This window comes from Bactrocera oleae, chromosome 2 (assembly GCF_042242935.1).
Source record: "Bactrocera oleae isolate idBacOlea1 chromosome 2, idBacOlea1, whole genome shotgun sequence".
NCBI classification, from domain to species: domain Eukaryota; kingdom Metazoa; phylum Arthropoda; class Insecta; order Diptera; family Tephritidae; genus Bactrocera; species Bactrocera oleae.
The window spans coordinates 96,923,453-96,939,916 of record NC_091536.1 but is presented as its reverse complement, the minus strand read 5'-3'; the positions used below and the strand labels follow the sequence as shown (position 1 = coordinate 96,939,916).

Sequence of the window (16,464 nt, the reverse complement as noted above, 5' to 3'; positions counted from 1 at the left end):
TTCGCACAACATTGAACGTGAAAAATATCTCCGACAATTATTTTAAAAAAAGTAGTAGAGAAAAATTGCATTCCACAAAAATTAGCGTCCAGCAGATTTACCTTTGATGTGCCAGCTCAGCAGCAGCGCAGTAATTACGACTGCCGTCGCCGACCCACTGCTGACGTGGTGTAGTAATGCTCATAATTTCTTTTTGCCGTTGCCGCTGACACCGCAATTCGTCAGGCGCAGCACTGTTGTTGTTGCCTTGTATCATTTCGCCTGCCATTGACACCATCGCTTGTGGTTTAGCAGACGCGACTGCCGCTGTCATAACTTTTCCAAATTCGGTAGTAATTTTCCTGCTGATGTCCTGTTCAGATATCCACTGGGCATTTGCGGTATATGCGGCGCCCGTACCGAAGCGGTCTACGCTACGTCCACGCGCACGTTTCACAAGCGGAGTTTTGAAGAGCGCCGAAACATGGCTGGCCGTACTCGTACGACTTCCTTCTCCCGCTCCGCTTGACTGAAGTTGCAATTGTGGTGAGCTTTGCGGTGCAGCTGCTGTTGACGTCCTTACATTGGTGCTTTGCGGCAGGTCTTGTCTGGGATGCAGTGTGGCACACAGAGAAGAGGCTTCATAATTCTCATCGAAGCCACCTATTCGTAGTGTGCGAGAAATCTCATTGTTGCGTACATGATGGCTGTCTCCCACCACTGCAATGCAATTTACGGTTGGGTGCTGTGAGGCGCAGTTTTCCAACTCGCTTGCTGTCGCGCTGACATGTGGAGCGAACACCGTACTATTGCGGTTGGAAGAGCTGGGCGCTCGATTCCCAGCCATTGCGACTCGCTTCGTTTCAGTCAACTCAGCTGTGTGTAATTGCGCTTGCTGTTGCTGTTGCCAATTTCTGTGTGCACTCAAAGGAGCTGCTGACCATGCGTACGGTGATGGCGTATGTTGTCGGCCAGTGACTTGATTTCCTGTCTCATACAAGTATGCACCACTCCACCGCCCTTCCTCTTGTGCTGTAACATCTGCAGTGACATCGTCATCAACGGTCAGGTCAAAGACTGTGTTTGCCTTTGTGTCAGTTCCTACCGCTTTTGCGTCGTCCCTTTCAATGTCAGCATCGTCGAGACTAAGACAATCCCCAGTGGCATTGTTGCTGCCGAACTCGTAGTGCGCCTTGTAGTCGCTACTCTTTTGACTTGCATTGCTTTCAGTTGCCGCAGCATTGTTGTTGTTATAATAGTAGCTGTTGTTGTTATTGTAATGGCTGTTCATGTCTTCCACGCTTTGTTTCAATGGCGATTGATTGCTTGACACTGCCAATTGATTTGTGTCCACAACACTTTTACTCAATTGTCGCTTGGCCATTGTGGGATTTCCTCCCAGGCGCCATTCCCCTGACACGCTGCTGCTCCTCACACTCCAACGTCGTATGCGACTGTTACTGCGTCTCACCGGCGCATTGGCGTTGTTGTAATCAGTATTGGCAGCAGCAGTGCCACCAGCAATTTGTCCACTTCCTTGAGTCCACCTGTCCGTAACCTCGTCGAAACCTGACACTGGCGCGCTACTGTCAGGAACTTCATTCTTTTGAAAGTGCACAGCGTCATCATCATACGAAAAATTAACTGAATTCGAATCTCCGTTGTTTTTAGACGCCGCCTTGTTGTAGTTGTAGTAGCATTGCTCAGCTCCTTCTTCGCTCTGTCCACGTTGTAGCCTTGCTGTGCTCGTTGCTTTTTTGCTCGTTTGAAAAAGTTTTCGTAAATTTTCGTTACGCTTTGCTCTGGCATCGTCCAAACTATTTCCGCCATTTTGGTTAACCTAAATGTTTACGTTACATGATTTCTTTGTATTCATTCCGAATTGTAACAGTAAATTCGTTTGTGCTTGTCTGCATGTGTTAATATGTGGCAGAGAACTTGCATTTCGAACATTTGTTAGTTTGTTGGGAGCGAACTGGAAAACGTGGCTATCCAACCATAAAAATTCAACCAACAATAATGCGAACATTACAAGTTAATTTCGGTTAGTTCAACAAATAGAAATTTAACGAGCAACAAATTTCGCAAAAATGCGCTTGATCTGGCAAAGGCACCGCACAGAAGTGGAACCAATTACTAAATTAAAATGCTTTTTTCAGCGCATCAAAAGTATTCAGTTCGAATCACATGTCGCCCTACAAGAATGTGTTGTCCAAATGATGACTATGTGAAATTACAAAAACAAAAACAACAAAAAATTTAATTTGTTGAAGTTTCCCATTGTATTTTGACATGGCTTATTCCGTACCTGATTGTTATGAGCTTCGTAAAGGAAGATCCGTCCTTGCAGACAGTGCTAGATGAGTACTTAATTCAACTATATTTTTCTAACATTTTTCCTAAACAAAAAAAAAAACGTTAACTCTTGCTCAAGCGAAACCCTTCAAAAATGCATATCTTATATACTATATGATCTAGAGGTCCAAACTGAAAAACTTATTCGGAGATTATAGCATTGACTCGGCCGATAATCAATGCCAAATTTCGTGAAGCTATCTTTTCAAGCAATCTAGTTCATACAGCATGATAGCTATATGCAAATAAAAATCCCCAAAACTGAATATTAGTTCATTGATGCATTAACTAAAAACAACGTAAGGTTTCAATATTGACCACACAATAAGTTATAAAGCTTTCTTAGTCGTATAAGGTTTTCTATACGTATATACTATATGGATATGATTATTAGGGTATTCGTTATGTAGACGCCCTCTAAAGTTTCAGAAGGTTAAATACGTGCAAAAAGTAAAATGTTTTAAGTACGATTTAAATTGAAGTTCTTGTTTTCGTCGGCTATTTTTTTAGGTCAAAACCTCACACTTCAGGGAACGTCTGTAAAAAAACCTACTTGGGAAATAATGCCTATAAATACTGCAAATAATTTTTTCATAAACTTTGACAGCATTTGACCATAGAAGAATGTGGAGCAGTTCTTTACTCAACTATTCGACCACTTTCATTGCCTTTTAGACAGTCTCTCAAATCTAAAACAAATACGATTATATTTCTTTTGGAACATTTTGGAGAAATTAATTACTGGTGTCTCGAAAAAGGGAATTCGCACGATTTATGCTCGAATGTGTTATTTCACATACTAAGCATGATTTTAGTTTCTATAAGAGTTGGAATTCCCAATAATTAAAAATTATTTGCTTTTTTCGTTATAAACGCTTATTAATGTAATTAGTTAATGAAAATTATCGTTCAAACGAAAATGTGAGCAGATTTCGTATTGCATTCGGGATCACATTTTCAGCATTAATTAGTTGTTTGTATAACAGCATAATAAACATAAACTTGCATGCAGAAATTAATTAGCTCAGCAAAAAATTCCAATTTTGCAAGAAAAAACCATAAAAACACAAACAAATTTAAAAACAAAAGCAATAAAAGGCAAACAAACAAATAAACGCAAAATAAAACTCAACAGAAAAAAACGAAATTCATAAAAATGGAACGGGAGAAAATTGTGGTGTAAATCAAATGCTGGACATCAGATTGATTACATGCCGTGCTTGCTTGTTGCTTGGAACTGCAGTCCGCGTGGGGGCGGACCCTGGCGTTTTTTACAACCTGCCTTTCGGTACACAAATCCCAGAAAGGTCAGCAGCGCTAAGCTACAGCAGCTAAGACATGTGCACTACTTACATGGTAGCGCTGTGCGGCCATCCCAAAGAATGGTGATGGTATAGCACAGCAACAACTAGTAGAAATGGAAACGAATTTGTGAGTATGGGACCCGGCTTGAGGCGGACGGGCGAGCGGGCGAGCGGTCGGTGTAATACGTTTAGAGAGTGAGTGAGTATTGGAGAAACAAAGATGGAGCGCAGATTACTTCTGTGCGATAAAAAAGCACAAAGCAAACTGGATGTACATAAAGCGGAAATTGCTAGTTGCTGGAACGCAGAGAGACTTAGTACGCGCGCTTATTTTTATTACAATTATATGTGCTCTCTTTCGCTTGCGTTTAATGTTTAGTTGCTTATGGTCGTATTTTTTGCTTCCTTACTTTCGATTATTCTCATACTTTTCTTTTTGGGAGGAGATTTATGCGAAGCTGTATGAGTAAAAAGGGGAGAAAGGAAAGTAAAAATAAATTAAAATAACCCTTTCAGAGTTGCCTGAGACAAAAAAAGAAATAAACATTGCGAATAACGGAAAGTACAAATTGAAATTAAAGGAAAAAACTTGAAAGTGTACTTACGCTATGAAAAGAAGCTTGCACACACACACGCACACTTACACTATCACACTGTTATACAAATGTGGTAGTCCACAGAATGTTGTTGTACAATTTGCTCGATTAAAACGCAAGCGATTGAGGAAATGGATGTTTGCGTGTATAGCGGTGTATGCAGTGTATCTAAAATTCTATGGTAGTGGTTAGCGAAGGCAGCAAGCAGTTACAGACACGCATACAAATAAATATGTGAATAAATAGAGTTGGCTTTTTCGAAATTCTTTTTAAATAAAATAGCGCTTAATGGGGTTGCCTTTGTTGTGGCAAAATTTCTGAAACGGAAATGCATTTGCAAAGTGCCCTCACACATACACACACAAGCTCGAAGATAATTGTAGGAATGAATGTTTGCACTGTTGTGCACTTATATGTGAAAACATATGTGTTGGCAAAGAACACACTGTAGTAAACGTATTTTATTCATTTTGGAATGAAGAGCTTTAATTTAATTTTTTTTTTTGTTATTCGGAAACTTTTACTTTATAAGAAAGTATATGTTTTGTATAGAGGCAACACTTTTTCAACTTGTTAGTATATAATTATTGAAGTCAAATAGTTTGATTTTGTTCAAAGTAACCTGATAATGGGGTTTTTTTAGTTTCAGCGCTTACTTCTTTCTCTCTAATTTTTTTTCTCTGAAAACTTTTGTGAGCTAGAGTCAACACCTGCCCCTTCGAATGAATTTAATTGCATTGACCACAAAAATAAAAGAACCAGCTCATAATTATGTGCAAAATAAATTAAATGTACGAAACTCAAATAAAAATAATAAATTTATTTACCTAAATTAAATATATCATATATTACACGCATTGTAAATAACATGATTCTGTCATTTTCCTGCTGCCACCGAAGTGCTTACATGAATTCCAATGTAAATTGCGATCGATAAGTATTTAATTCTACAAATAATTGTTCTTATCAGAAAAATAAAAAAAAAAATCAAATTTTAATAAATGTAGGGAAACATAGAATTTTAAAAACAAATACACCAAACTAACCATTAACCACTTAGTTATATCAAAAAATCGGTCATTTCCGATGTCAATAAAAATTTAACAATTATTGCGAATATTATTTTTGTTTTGGAATATTTCCTGCCATTTTGGCGTTCATTTTTCAACCGCAAAATACTCGCCTGAAATTTTCGGTTGAATGAGCAATCCAAGGCTGCGCAATAATAAGCCGAAATTTCCCACAAAAACTCAAACAGCTGCACACACGATCAGGCAAGTGAAAAACTATTGCATACATTACGGCGCTTTAAGCTAGTGCCAACACAATGCAAAAATGCAACAAAATCGCTACACACTTAGCGAACACGCGCGTATCCATATATGTACATGTGTGTGTGCTTGTTTCATTTGGGCATTTATGTGGAATAATGCAGTTAATTTTATTACTCCTATCGCAAAGCAAAAAAAAAGCAAATATTTATGTACTATTTATGTACACATGTATTTTGAATTGTAGTAGTGCAGTACTTTCACAGATAAACCGCAAACTAAATACAAACATCGTGAGTATAACGTGTTTATATGTCCTCAGGCAGAAACTAATTCAGATTGGTTGAAAATCGGATATTTTGGAATATTTCGCTTAGTAAAGGGTGTGATTTTTAGAAGTATAGAACTAAAAACTTTATTAGTTCGTATAATTTTAGAATTATCATTAAATCGGATTTGTTGTCAATTAAAACCAACCTTTCGGTCTAATTTTGCACCATTTTTTTCATAATAGCGTTTGTTGAATTGACTTACCATACACCTAAACAGTAGTCTAACAGAACCAAATTACAATACCGAGCTGGGTAGATTCCAAGTACAGACATTTTTCAAATATAAGCCAGAATTTGATTTGACGGTCAAAATATAAATATATCATATTCACTGAATTCTGTTTTCATACGGTTTTGATTTAAGACGGTTTGAAAATATAACAATTTTTCATTTTTTACACGATTTCATTCCATTTAGCATGACCCACAATTTTTTGGGCTTAATATTTATTTGTCACTTTTAATTTCTTCGAAATATGTTCATATCAAAAATTTAGTGTGTGCGTTGAAACAATTTACTGGTCAGAGCAATTGTAAATAGCACCAATTTAAGGCAATGATCAATGTGTATTGAACCGAGTTACTCAGTTCATTGGCACACTAAAACGATTAGAGAGCCTAATATTTACAATTTGTAAAAGATGCTCGGAAAAAAGCTCTTTGCAATTATCTACTGTTAGAAGTTTATGGAATTATGAAGAGAAATTTACCTTTGCTACGAAAAAAATTTAATTATTTTCTATAAAATTTTCTTATAGAAATTGTTATATTTATACCCTAAACAGAGTATATTAAATTTGCCACCCAGAACGAAACGTAAGATTTGATTTAGCCATGTCCGTCTCTATATACGCGAACTCGTCTCTCAGTTTTTGAGATATCGATCTTAAATTTAGGATATGACTGTTTCTCACCAAAAAGTTGCTCGTTTGTCGGAACGGCTGATATTGGATCACTATAGCATATAGCTGCCATACAAACTGAACGATCGGAATCAAGTGCTTGCATTGAAGACTTTTTCATTTGACGAGATAGCTTCACGAAATTTGGAACGGATCATTATCTAAGGAAATAATAAAATATTTGAAGAACTTGTTTGGATCCGATCACTATAGCATATAGCTGTCATGCAAACTGAACGATTGGTATCAAGTTCTTCTACGGAACCTTTTTTATTTGTGAATCGTATTATAGCTAGTTTTTAAATGTTTTGCCTAAAAAAAGTTGTGTTGAGGCGAGATTGTTCTTTTCTGTTATACATTTAAAGAAATATTGTATTTTTTACTAACGCTATTTTAAATGTATTAAAATTGTTATATATTTGTATTCGAAATGTTTTGCATTAAAGCGGAGTTCAACTGATTCACACACAACAAAAGCAGTTTTTCATATTCAATGCTCATAAAAGTAATTAATATTGCATGCTTCCTTCGAGCCCATTTTCCACTTACCTCGAGCAATTACGATGGGGAATCTATCGCCAATGTGTTTGTCTTTTATATGAAATCTGAAAAAAAGGAAATTACAATTATACCATATATGAAATGTTGTATGCATTTTAAATGAGTGTCATTCTAATAAAATCAAAAATTAAATTTGCATTAAAAGAGGCCCTTGCTCTCAAATTACATAAATACTGCATATGTGTCTGTATAAGGAATATGTAGCTCGTTTATTATACTTATACAATGCTTTGGCATAGTTTCTGATTATATGCTGCGTTTCTGCCAATGACAATCCTTTATTGTGGGATGTTCCTAACTACATACTAGAATTTTATTTTAGCAGGTGCTTAGAATCGGAATTATTTATTCATTATAACTTTTCAATCATTGTAAATTATAATCTCGCTTTCTTGTCCAACTTTAAGCATTAGAAGATTTTTTAGTGAACAAACTTTCAAAAACTCTATACTTTGGAAAACAAAACATATTTTATAACCGTATATATTTTTGCATTTATAAACCATAAATATCAGTTGACGTTACATGATACTCGAAACAAACTCATTTGTGGCATCAAAAATTTCATTAGCATTAAAATTGGACACAATTTCCCACATAACTTTTATGAATGCAACAAACCCATTTATTCTCCCCCGACGGTATTATCGTTAACGGTACATCGCAAAATGCAATTACGCTGCGTCGGCACGCATTGCCAATTAAAAGTGAAAAGGGCACCAAACAGGAGGTTAACGTGGAAACCACCTGCTTTTCGGACAGAATAAAAATACATACATATATCTGCTAATGGAAGCAATATACTCGTACACACAAATATGGCGTGAAATAATGGATATTGCGCATCGCCATCCTGAAGCCAGTTAAGGGGCGATATGACGATACAAAACGAAAACTGTTATGTTTATAATGCAAAGACGCTGTCACAGGCGTCACGACTATACATACAGTTTTGTATACGCAATAAATTTTTTTAACATTGTAATCCGTTTGCAGTCATGCGCTCCTGCGCCTCACTTTTCAACCAACCAACCCTTTTAGCATTATATTAAAAATAAATTAACACTGTGTCCCTTCTATGTTTAAGACCGAACATCTTCCTCTCTTTATTGTGCGCTTTAATAGGGACTCAATCGTCTTGCTATTATTATGGGTCACCATCATCATATTTTGGTGCTACAAGGCTTGACATCTCAGTCACTTACGATTTTTCTCCAATTTTTCATGCTTTTTATATCTTCTTCCAATTCGTCGGATCATCTTGGTTTGCCCTTGGCTTAGTGTTGAACGCTTTGGCTTCAATCAATTTCTTTTGTGCTCTCTTAGTGTCCATTTTTAAAACGTATAATGTTTTTACCTTTCATAAGTTGGCTTTTGTGATGCTTTCATAACAATTAATTAGCGCCGAAGCAGTTGTCAGGCCTATTTCGTCGAGACCAAGCTCCAGCCACGTCGTAGCTTGTTATACATCAAGCTGCCAGGTTGCCATTTCCTCTAAGAGGTCAGCTTTTGGGTCATAACGCCCATATTCGGTCATAAATGAATGAAATCAGTGTGGCATTAGCACCACCTTGTAATTATTATTTGTAGTTTTACTCATATAGAAATGTTAGAACAGTTTTTCTATAATTTCTAAGAACGAGTTCTTTTTATCAGCTTCGACAACAATGCATTTAACTTTATCACTGCAGCATTCCTTATTTATTTATAACTACTTGTATATGTAAGTAGTATTTAAATGCATATTTTTTGCAAGTCACCTTCCACCCACAGCCGTGCTTATGAATATCTGTACGGCATAATGTCGGTGCGGTCAATTACCCAACCAAGTGGCAAATTACAATCTCTGAGCAGCAGTAATTTCCTGTTGCATACATATGTACACACGAACATACTTGTACATATAATATCGTGCTTGCAAAAGTAGCTGCTTGTTGAAGCGTTTCAAAGTTACAGTCATTTCTGGTTAATGACAGCTTCGGCGGATGAAAAGTGAAATCGCCACAATGCAATGCCGTTTTGTTTATGAGCTAATTTAATGCTATCAGGAATGCAGCAACAAACGAACAAACACACACACACCTAGAAAGACACATAGCGGTTTGCCTTCGTGCCAATTGGTCAGTCGAGGAGCTTCAAAAGCCAACGTGGCATTAGTAGTTCCCACCAATAATCAAAAAGTTAAGTGATTGGCCATTGAAAGACGCTGTGACGAGTCACGCTCGATTGCATAACCTCACAATCGCCTGGATGCAATTGAAGCAGTTAGCGTGCAACTGCTGCAAGTACTAATTTAATGCTTCAATTTCACAAATACTTGAAAGAATGAAAGTGAAGTTATGTCAGAGAGATACATATTTACATATATAGGTAATTGCCCTTTTTGAATGAGGGTTCGCCTCAATGATCAACTGCGGCTATCGTGGTAACACTATTTGTAACTTCTATTCAAAATTCGAACAAGTATGACAAAATATCAAATAAATAAGAAAAACGGTAAGCCCTACGCTGTGTTTGAACAACCGGAAAGCTTATGTGAGTTAATAGAGATAAGCTAGTAGGTGCTGAATTGTCTTAAATATAGAAACCAAAAATATACACCATATGGTAGTTTTAAGATTAGTCATTTCGACTTAGCGGTATCTAAAGGTAGATATTATTTTCAATGATATTCGGAAACAAGTAATTAACACTTTCAAATAAAAACTGTCTTATATAAATTTTAAATTCCTAAAACAAGTTCCGACAAACCGACAGATATGAAACAGACACGAATTTTAAAAATGGTTTTTTATACAAAAAAAAATAGGTTCTTATGCTAGCTTAAAATTTACTGCAAAACGCATTTTTGTGATATAACATATTAAGTTTATATTGAGTTTATTTTAAGATCCATAACCAAACTTTTTCTCTGATATAATTGAATTCATATGTTTCGTAGTTAAAACTAACCTACAATATGGCTGTCAGAGCAGTCATTGTATGAAAAACTATTTTTTTATGAAAAAAACAGAGCTTTCACTAAAGAAGAGCTTTATATTGGTTGTTCGGGCTGTGCGCCAAATCAGGCAAGGCGATGATCGCCGTGAACGCTCAAAAAAGGTTATTACAAAAAAAATAGCAAAAAAATACAGAAAATAATTTGCGATGGCCATAAAAAGTTGTTGATGATATTAAAGTAATGTGTTCATGAATGTTTGAATATTATCTTGTAAGTGGTTACCGTGACATTTTCCTATACTTCTTTTTTTTGAGTCAAGCCTATGCATTTTGAACTATATCGAAATGGTTCTACAAATATAGTATCGCAAACCTAGGTGATTGCTGTAATTTTTGTATCGCCTTCGGTGTGTGTTTTTGTTTTTTGTCAACTTACATACATCTATGTTGATTAGTCTGTATCGCTATTCGAACACATTTGCATTTTAGCGCTTTGTTTATTGCTAACAATAAAAACAACAAAGCGGTCCACAAATATGGAAATAATTGCTTGCAATTTTGTGAATTCGCCAAAATTTTACGACGATAAATCACTTGAAACACTTTTCATATCCAATCACATACCAAATCAAATTGAAATGCTGAAATCCATACAAACAGCAAAGTGAAAAAATTATAGTTTGTGTAATCTTGCCGAACAGATATGAGTGTGTCCATACACGCTCGTGGAATGCCCATTTTCCAACACGCATGAAAATATTCGCTCAAAATAGATTTCACTGCACTGCACAACAAATCATTATGCTTTCGCATTTAGCAAGTTTTAATTACATTTCATGACGGATGTTTGAAAATGCGCTTGCAAATGAATTTCCATCGAATATTTGTTGTAATAGTATGCAAAAAAGGAAATGTACATGAAATTGAAATGGATTGAAATTAAATTTCTGATAACATTGGTAAAATAGCGTGATGGAAAGGGTTGCCCGGGCTTGTGGCAAGCACTTTGTGTGGTGCAGAAGTGTACTGTGTTCAAGCGGATGTGTGCAGGTGGGTAGATTGGTGCGACTATTAAGTTTTCATTTCACAACATTTCATTAAACCATTTGCGATACACAAATACGTAAGTCATGCAAACGCAAACGCAAACGCTGCCGCATAAATAAACGCTCGCGTACGTGCTCTCTTTGATGTGTTCGTGCGTTTAACGGCGCATTCGTTGTGATGCATTCGTAATTAGAAAATGTTGCCGCAAGCGAAAAGCGCTTGCATGTCTCTCGGTGTATGTGTGAATGAGTGTGTGCGCGATTAGGGAGACAGGATATTTCAAAATGTCTGATGTTTAATGAAAATTAGAATAATGTGTGAAATTCATTGAATTATCCCAAATTTGATTTCGAATTAGAATAATAAATTTTCGTATTTATAAAGCATTTAAGTACACGAATTTGAAATTGAATTTACTGTCTTTTCATGTTTGACATTACAAGTGGCAAGCACATATATCTCTCTCATTTTATGTCATGAAACGAAAATAATTAAAGGAAATGAGCGTCCGTTAACGGAAATTTAAAACACATGTGTCAAAGTCGCATCATTTCATACGTAAATGCGTGCTATTTTCTCTGATTGTAGCTAATGGGGGCTTAGCCTCTTTTACCACCGATTACTGGCATGAAATCACAATGAAATCATTTGCAGTATAGCTTTAAGCTAAGATGTCGAAACGTTTTTATAGACAACAGATGTCTGTGAGACAGTTTTGCTTGCTTTTTCTTTTGAAACCATTTCCTGAAAAATTTAAAAGCTGCGAACAATATCGTTAATATAATCAGAATTTATTCCGAAAATATTCCGTTTGATTTTACCGTAACTTTATTGACGAATGAAACTTCCGTGATGCTTTGCAGACCACTAGAAGGAGCGCAAAAAGGACAACACAAAGTATTTGAAGAAAAGTTAAGAACACCTCTATTTTTCGCCATATACTACTCCACTGTGCACCGAAAGCAATAACAACATTCTCACTGAAGTGATCTTTGGTTTCCGATTGCGCAATTAAATGGAAATATCACTTCCTAGTGATGGAACTTATCGAGCAAATTGCCACATTTAACTGTAAATGCGATAAGAATTAATACCTTTATTCGAAAATAATCCACCACACAAAGCTTATGAACGCTCTCGCTGAAATATGTTCAACCAAGCGTTTGTCCTGGAGACGAGCCAGCCACAAACTCCGCTACAAACCGCAGACGACTGCTGTTTCCATATTTCAACATTATTATTAATTCGATACATGTTCGTAAGTATGCTTGACTTTTGAGTTGTTATTGCGAAAACGTGTTGCAAGCAAAGTTCAGCGTTCAATCGATTATATGTGCCACTGAGAGCGCTTTCGTCTTGGTTGTTAGCGTTTGGCTTTGGCTGATTTAATGTTAGCGGGAATTCGCACGCTTGCAGCAGCGGCAGCCCCTCCCCCTGCTGTATATCCATCTCATCTGAATATTTATGTACAAACAGCAGCCCACATTTTCCCAGCTCAAGTGAGTTGTTCAATTTCACTAAGCTGATTGCTGAGATGAAAGCAAAAATGTGCGGAAAGTATAGACAAGAAAATTAAAATTAATATCACTTCTCAAAGAGATTAAATAACGGCGAAACGGAAAATAATACAGAAATCATAAATGCAGCAAACATAGCACAGCACAGTGCAAGTAATTTGCATCGCAATCAAATTATGTTCATTGTGTTTCGTTGAATATTTTTATAATCATGCGCTTTTGCTCAAGTTCACGCAAATGAAAATGATCCAGTGCTTGTGTGCTTGCATAAATGACTTTATAGTTTGTGCTTAGGTAAAACATTTTCTGGCAATCAGTTTGGCATAGAGTTGAGCGCGATTTAAAGCAATCAATTCAAAATTTCCATTCTCTCTTTACTGTTTTAATTGCTTAATCTATTTTCGATGTTAGTAAACTATTTAGGAAAGGGGATATTCTTAGTCCTTTATAAATTGAAGAATAAGAATTTTATTGGTACTTTAGAATAGATATATTAGTCAAAAAATATTCTCCCTTTCCTTTACTAACAAACACCACAAGAAATAATCTTAAGGAACTATAGAATATTAGAAGCCCACTTTTAGCAGGGAATTTCAGTTACTTCTAGTTATGAAAAATAGAAGATTATGTACAAATCCAGTCAAGATCCATACTTGTATAAGTTCGGAGTGCAATTCACTGAATCATAGATAGCTTCTTGAAACTGAAATCAGTGAACTCAGAACTATTATACCCCTTTTCGGTAATAGCTTACCATAAGTTGTCTTATTTTTTTTAGTTGTCTAATTTCAAAGTCTATCGGACAGACGGATAAAAACAACAGTGTTATTAAATTTTAATAAGTATTTTTTTAATTTTTTTTTTTTTAATCCGGTATCACAAATACCGGATTTAAATATATATAAAAAATTTAATTCAAATGTTAATGCAATTATTTTTTTAATGCGTTATTTGCAACTCTGCTCATAATAAGAGATCGATTATATTACTTTAAAGGGTATGAAATTTGGGGGCAGGAGTAATATCGTCCAGTTTACATCACAGAGCTGGACAGTTTACGAAAAGGTGTGGCGTTATAATATGAACCTATTTAGAGTTCCATTGATCAGTTGCTCCGATTCCATCAAGATATATCAACATAGAGTTAATCTATTGTGTAAACGAAAAAAGCTCTATTGAGTTATTTAATAATTGGAAATACAGAAGCGAGAAGCATGATATTTTTGCAAAGCCCTTGTATAAATCGTTAATTTGAATTTACATATCTATTAACTATATACTTGTGTAAATGAAATTGGCCAAATGTATGCTGAATTAAATAGTTAGTCGCTTGCTCAATCGTTATCAGCTGTTGCCACTGGCGGTTTGGTATTAGCTCCATTGTCGCCAACTGCGTGTGTGAAACATTTATGAGCGCTGTGCCAGAAAATTAGGAACAATTTTCCAACTGGCGAAGCAACACAAAAATAGCAACAATTGTGCACATAAAACACAATAATAACGCCAAACGCAAACCCGCCAGCGACCGCTGCTACGACAATTGCTGGCTGACCGTACAATTGCTAATGCCAACGCTAATGCTAATGCGTATTTTAGTTATTGTTATTAAGGGTATTAAAGGGGGGAGGTGTCGTATTTTTCGCGGTCATTATTTCTTTTTGTTGTTTGTCGCTTCGCCGGCGGTCATTTTGTGCGTCTGCTCGTGTTAACTGCTTGTTGCACTTGTTGTTGCTGGTACTTTGCGGCTGACCAGCAACAGTGAGTAAAACAACAACAACAAGCAAGCCCACCCGAAGCGATGTAGTAGAAATTCGGCGCGTTAATGGCGCTAGATTTGTTGCCGAAATTTCGCTGAGCAATAACAATAGCAATGAGATTGTATTCACAATCCGCAACAGGGGGTTTTAGTGTTGTTGTGAATATTAAAATTGTCGAGCTGCAGCCTTACGTATGCAAGCGTGTATGTAAAAAGGTTGTATTCATCGCGTGGTCGAAACAATAAAACTTAATAATACATAACTGTTTATTTATGCATTCGCTCATGTGGCAGACATCCCTATGTATATCATTAAATATGTATGTACACACATAAGCTCTTCATGAGCACTACACGCGTTTTTAGTTCCATTCAATTAACTACTAAGTAGCGCCATTATTGGCAATGGTTTTCATTAAGTGCATTGCAACGGGGTTGCGTGCAAGCTAGGAAGGAGACAGGTGCAAAATAGAGAGATTTTTTTTAGATAAAATATTTTGAGCACTATTCGCTTGTAGTAGCTGATTAATTGGTCCAGCTTTAAAAAACAAAAAAAACCTCTTCAGCCTTTGCCTTCGTTTTCCCTTAAAATAATTATTTTCTCATCTCTTACGTTGCTCCTCTTTGCAATGACAATTTTTCTGTTTTGCTCAGTTTTGCTCAGTTTTTATATTTGCTATTTCTTTTCTATCCGGCTCCATAACAATGCATTTCATTTGCGGAGGAGCTTTCAATTTGCCGACCATTGAACACAAAATCCTTACAAGTATATGTACATACAAATGTACGGCACAACGAAGCATCAACCTAGTCAGAAATATGGCTGTTTACAACTAGAAATCCTACCAATCATAAAAACACCCGTCTTACATCAACTGGAGAAAGAAAACGTTCTAGATTTAAGTGATTTTATAATACAATAGTTGGACTGGAATTCGTTTGTACAATGTTGAAACTGGTATGTTTTGACAGAAATTTGACAACTGACATCAAAAAAAAGTATCAGTTGTTTGCTTTGAAATGACAGTCCAGGCAGCCGACTGGTGGGTTTCTGGTTCATACTAGTTCTGTTATAGTTTATATGTACCTAGTTGTTTCGATTGCAGAGCACATATAGACTTATGTTAGGTGTTTGTAACCGGTTAGTATGTATGGACTTGTATACTTGTATATAAACGTACATATATACGTAACCTGCCAAAGATTAACCAAACGCTTTTCCCATTGATTTAAAATTACATTTTGCGGGTAACGCTTTTAATGTTTAATCATTCTTTATTGCCTGCTTGCAGGCCGCCAACCGCAACGATGACAAAAAAGAGGATACGAATAATTAAAGCGAAAAAGACGAGCTTTTAATCGAACTGCATATATATAATATAAGGATGTGGCGTGTTTGTGGCCATTAATTTTTCACAAAATGCTTTTTTTGTGCTACTTTTTACATCGCCATACAATACCTTCAGTTGCAATTTCAGAACATTCTTTGTTTTTGACAAATTGCATTTAATTAAATTAAAATTGACGGTTATAAATTGTAATTGATTGAAATGCAAATGTAATTGTAGCAATTATAATGATACACGGAAATGCTGTGAATAAGAGGATTAACGCTTTCGTATTTCCCACTATTATGGAAGATGTACTGTAAAAAACAAAAAATATTATACGAGGTTAGTTCAAAAACTAAGGTAACTTTTGAATTTTAGCGTGTCCAAATATCAACTTACTTAAATTTGAAATAGGTGGCAACACTTTTCCCACATTTGCTCAACTCTAAACGCTAGCGTTTCTTCATTTTATAAAGTTAATGTGAGTTTGAAAATTTCAAACAGATGGCAACCTTCAAAGCTTAAACCATTCGGCTATTATACATTGTATGTGTGGGAAATGTTCATATAGAC

The 16,464-nt window shown here is 35.9% G+C and overlaps 1 protein-coding gene across 6 annotated transcripts in view; it reads right to left on the bottom strand.

Annotated features, from left to right (window-relative positions):
* Window positions 1-16,464, bottom strand: part of LOC106614839 (uncharacterized) — a 126,085-nt gene that overhangs the window by 41,265 nt on the left and 68,356 nt on the right. For all 6 annotated transcript variants that reach the window (XM_070106094.1, XM_070106095.1, XM_070106099.1 and 3 more), the window contains 3 exons: window positions 7,289-7,344; window positions 3,688-4,096; window positions 102-1,819 (listed from right to left, as the gene is read on the bottom strand). In XM_070106094.1, the coding sequence (XP_069962195.1) occupies window positions 102-1,819; window positions 3,688-3,708 (1,739 nt within the window). In that variant the 5' untranslated portion in view covers window positions 3,709-4,096; window positions 7,289-7,344. The remainder of the gene's footprint in view (window positions 1-101; window positions 1,820-3,687; window positions 4,097-7,288; window positions 7,345-16,464) is intronic.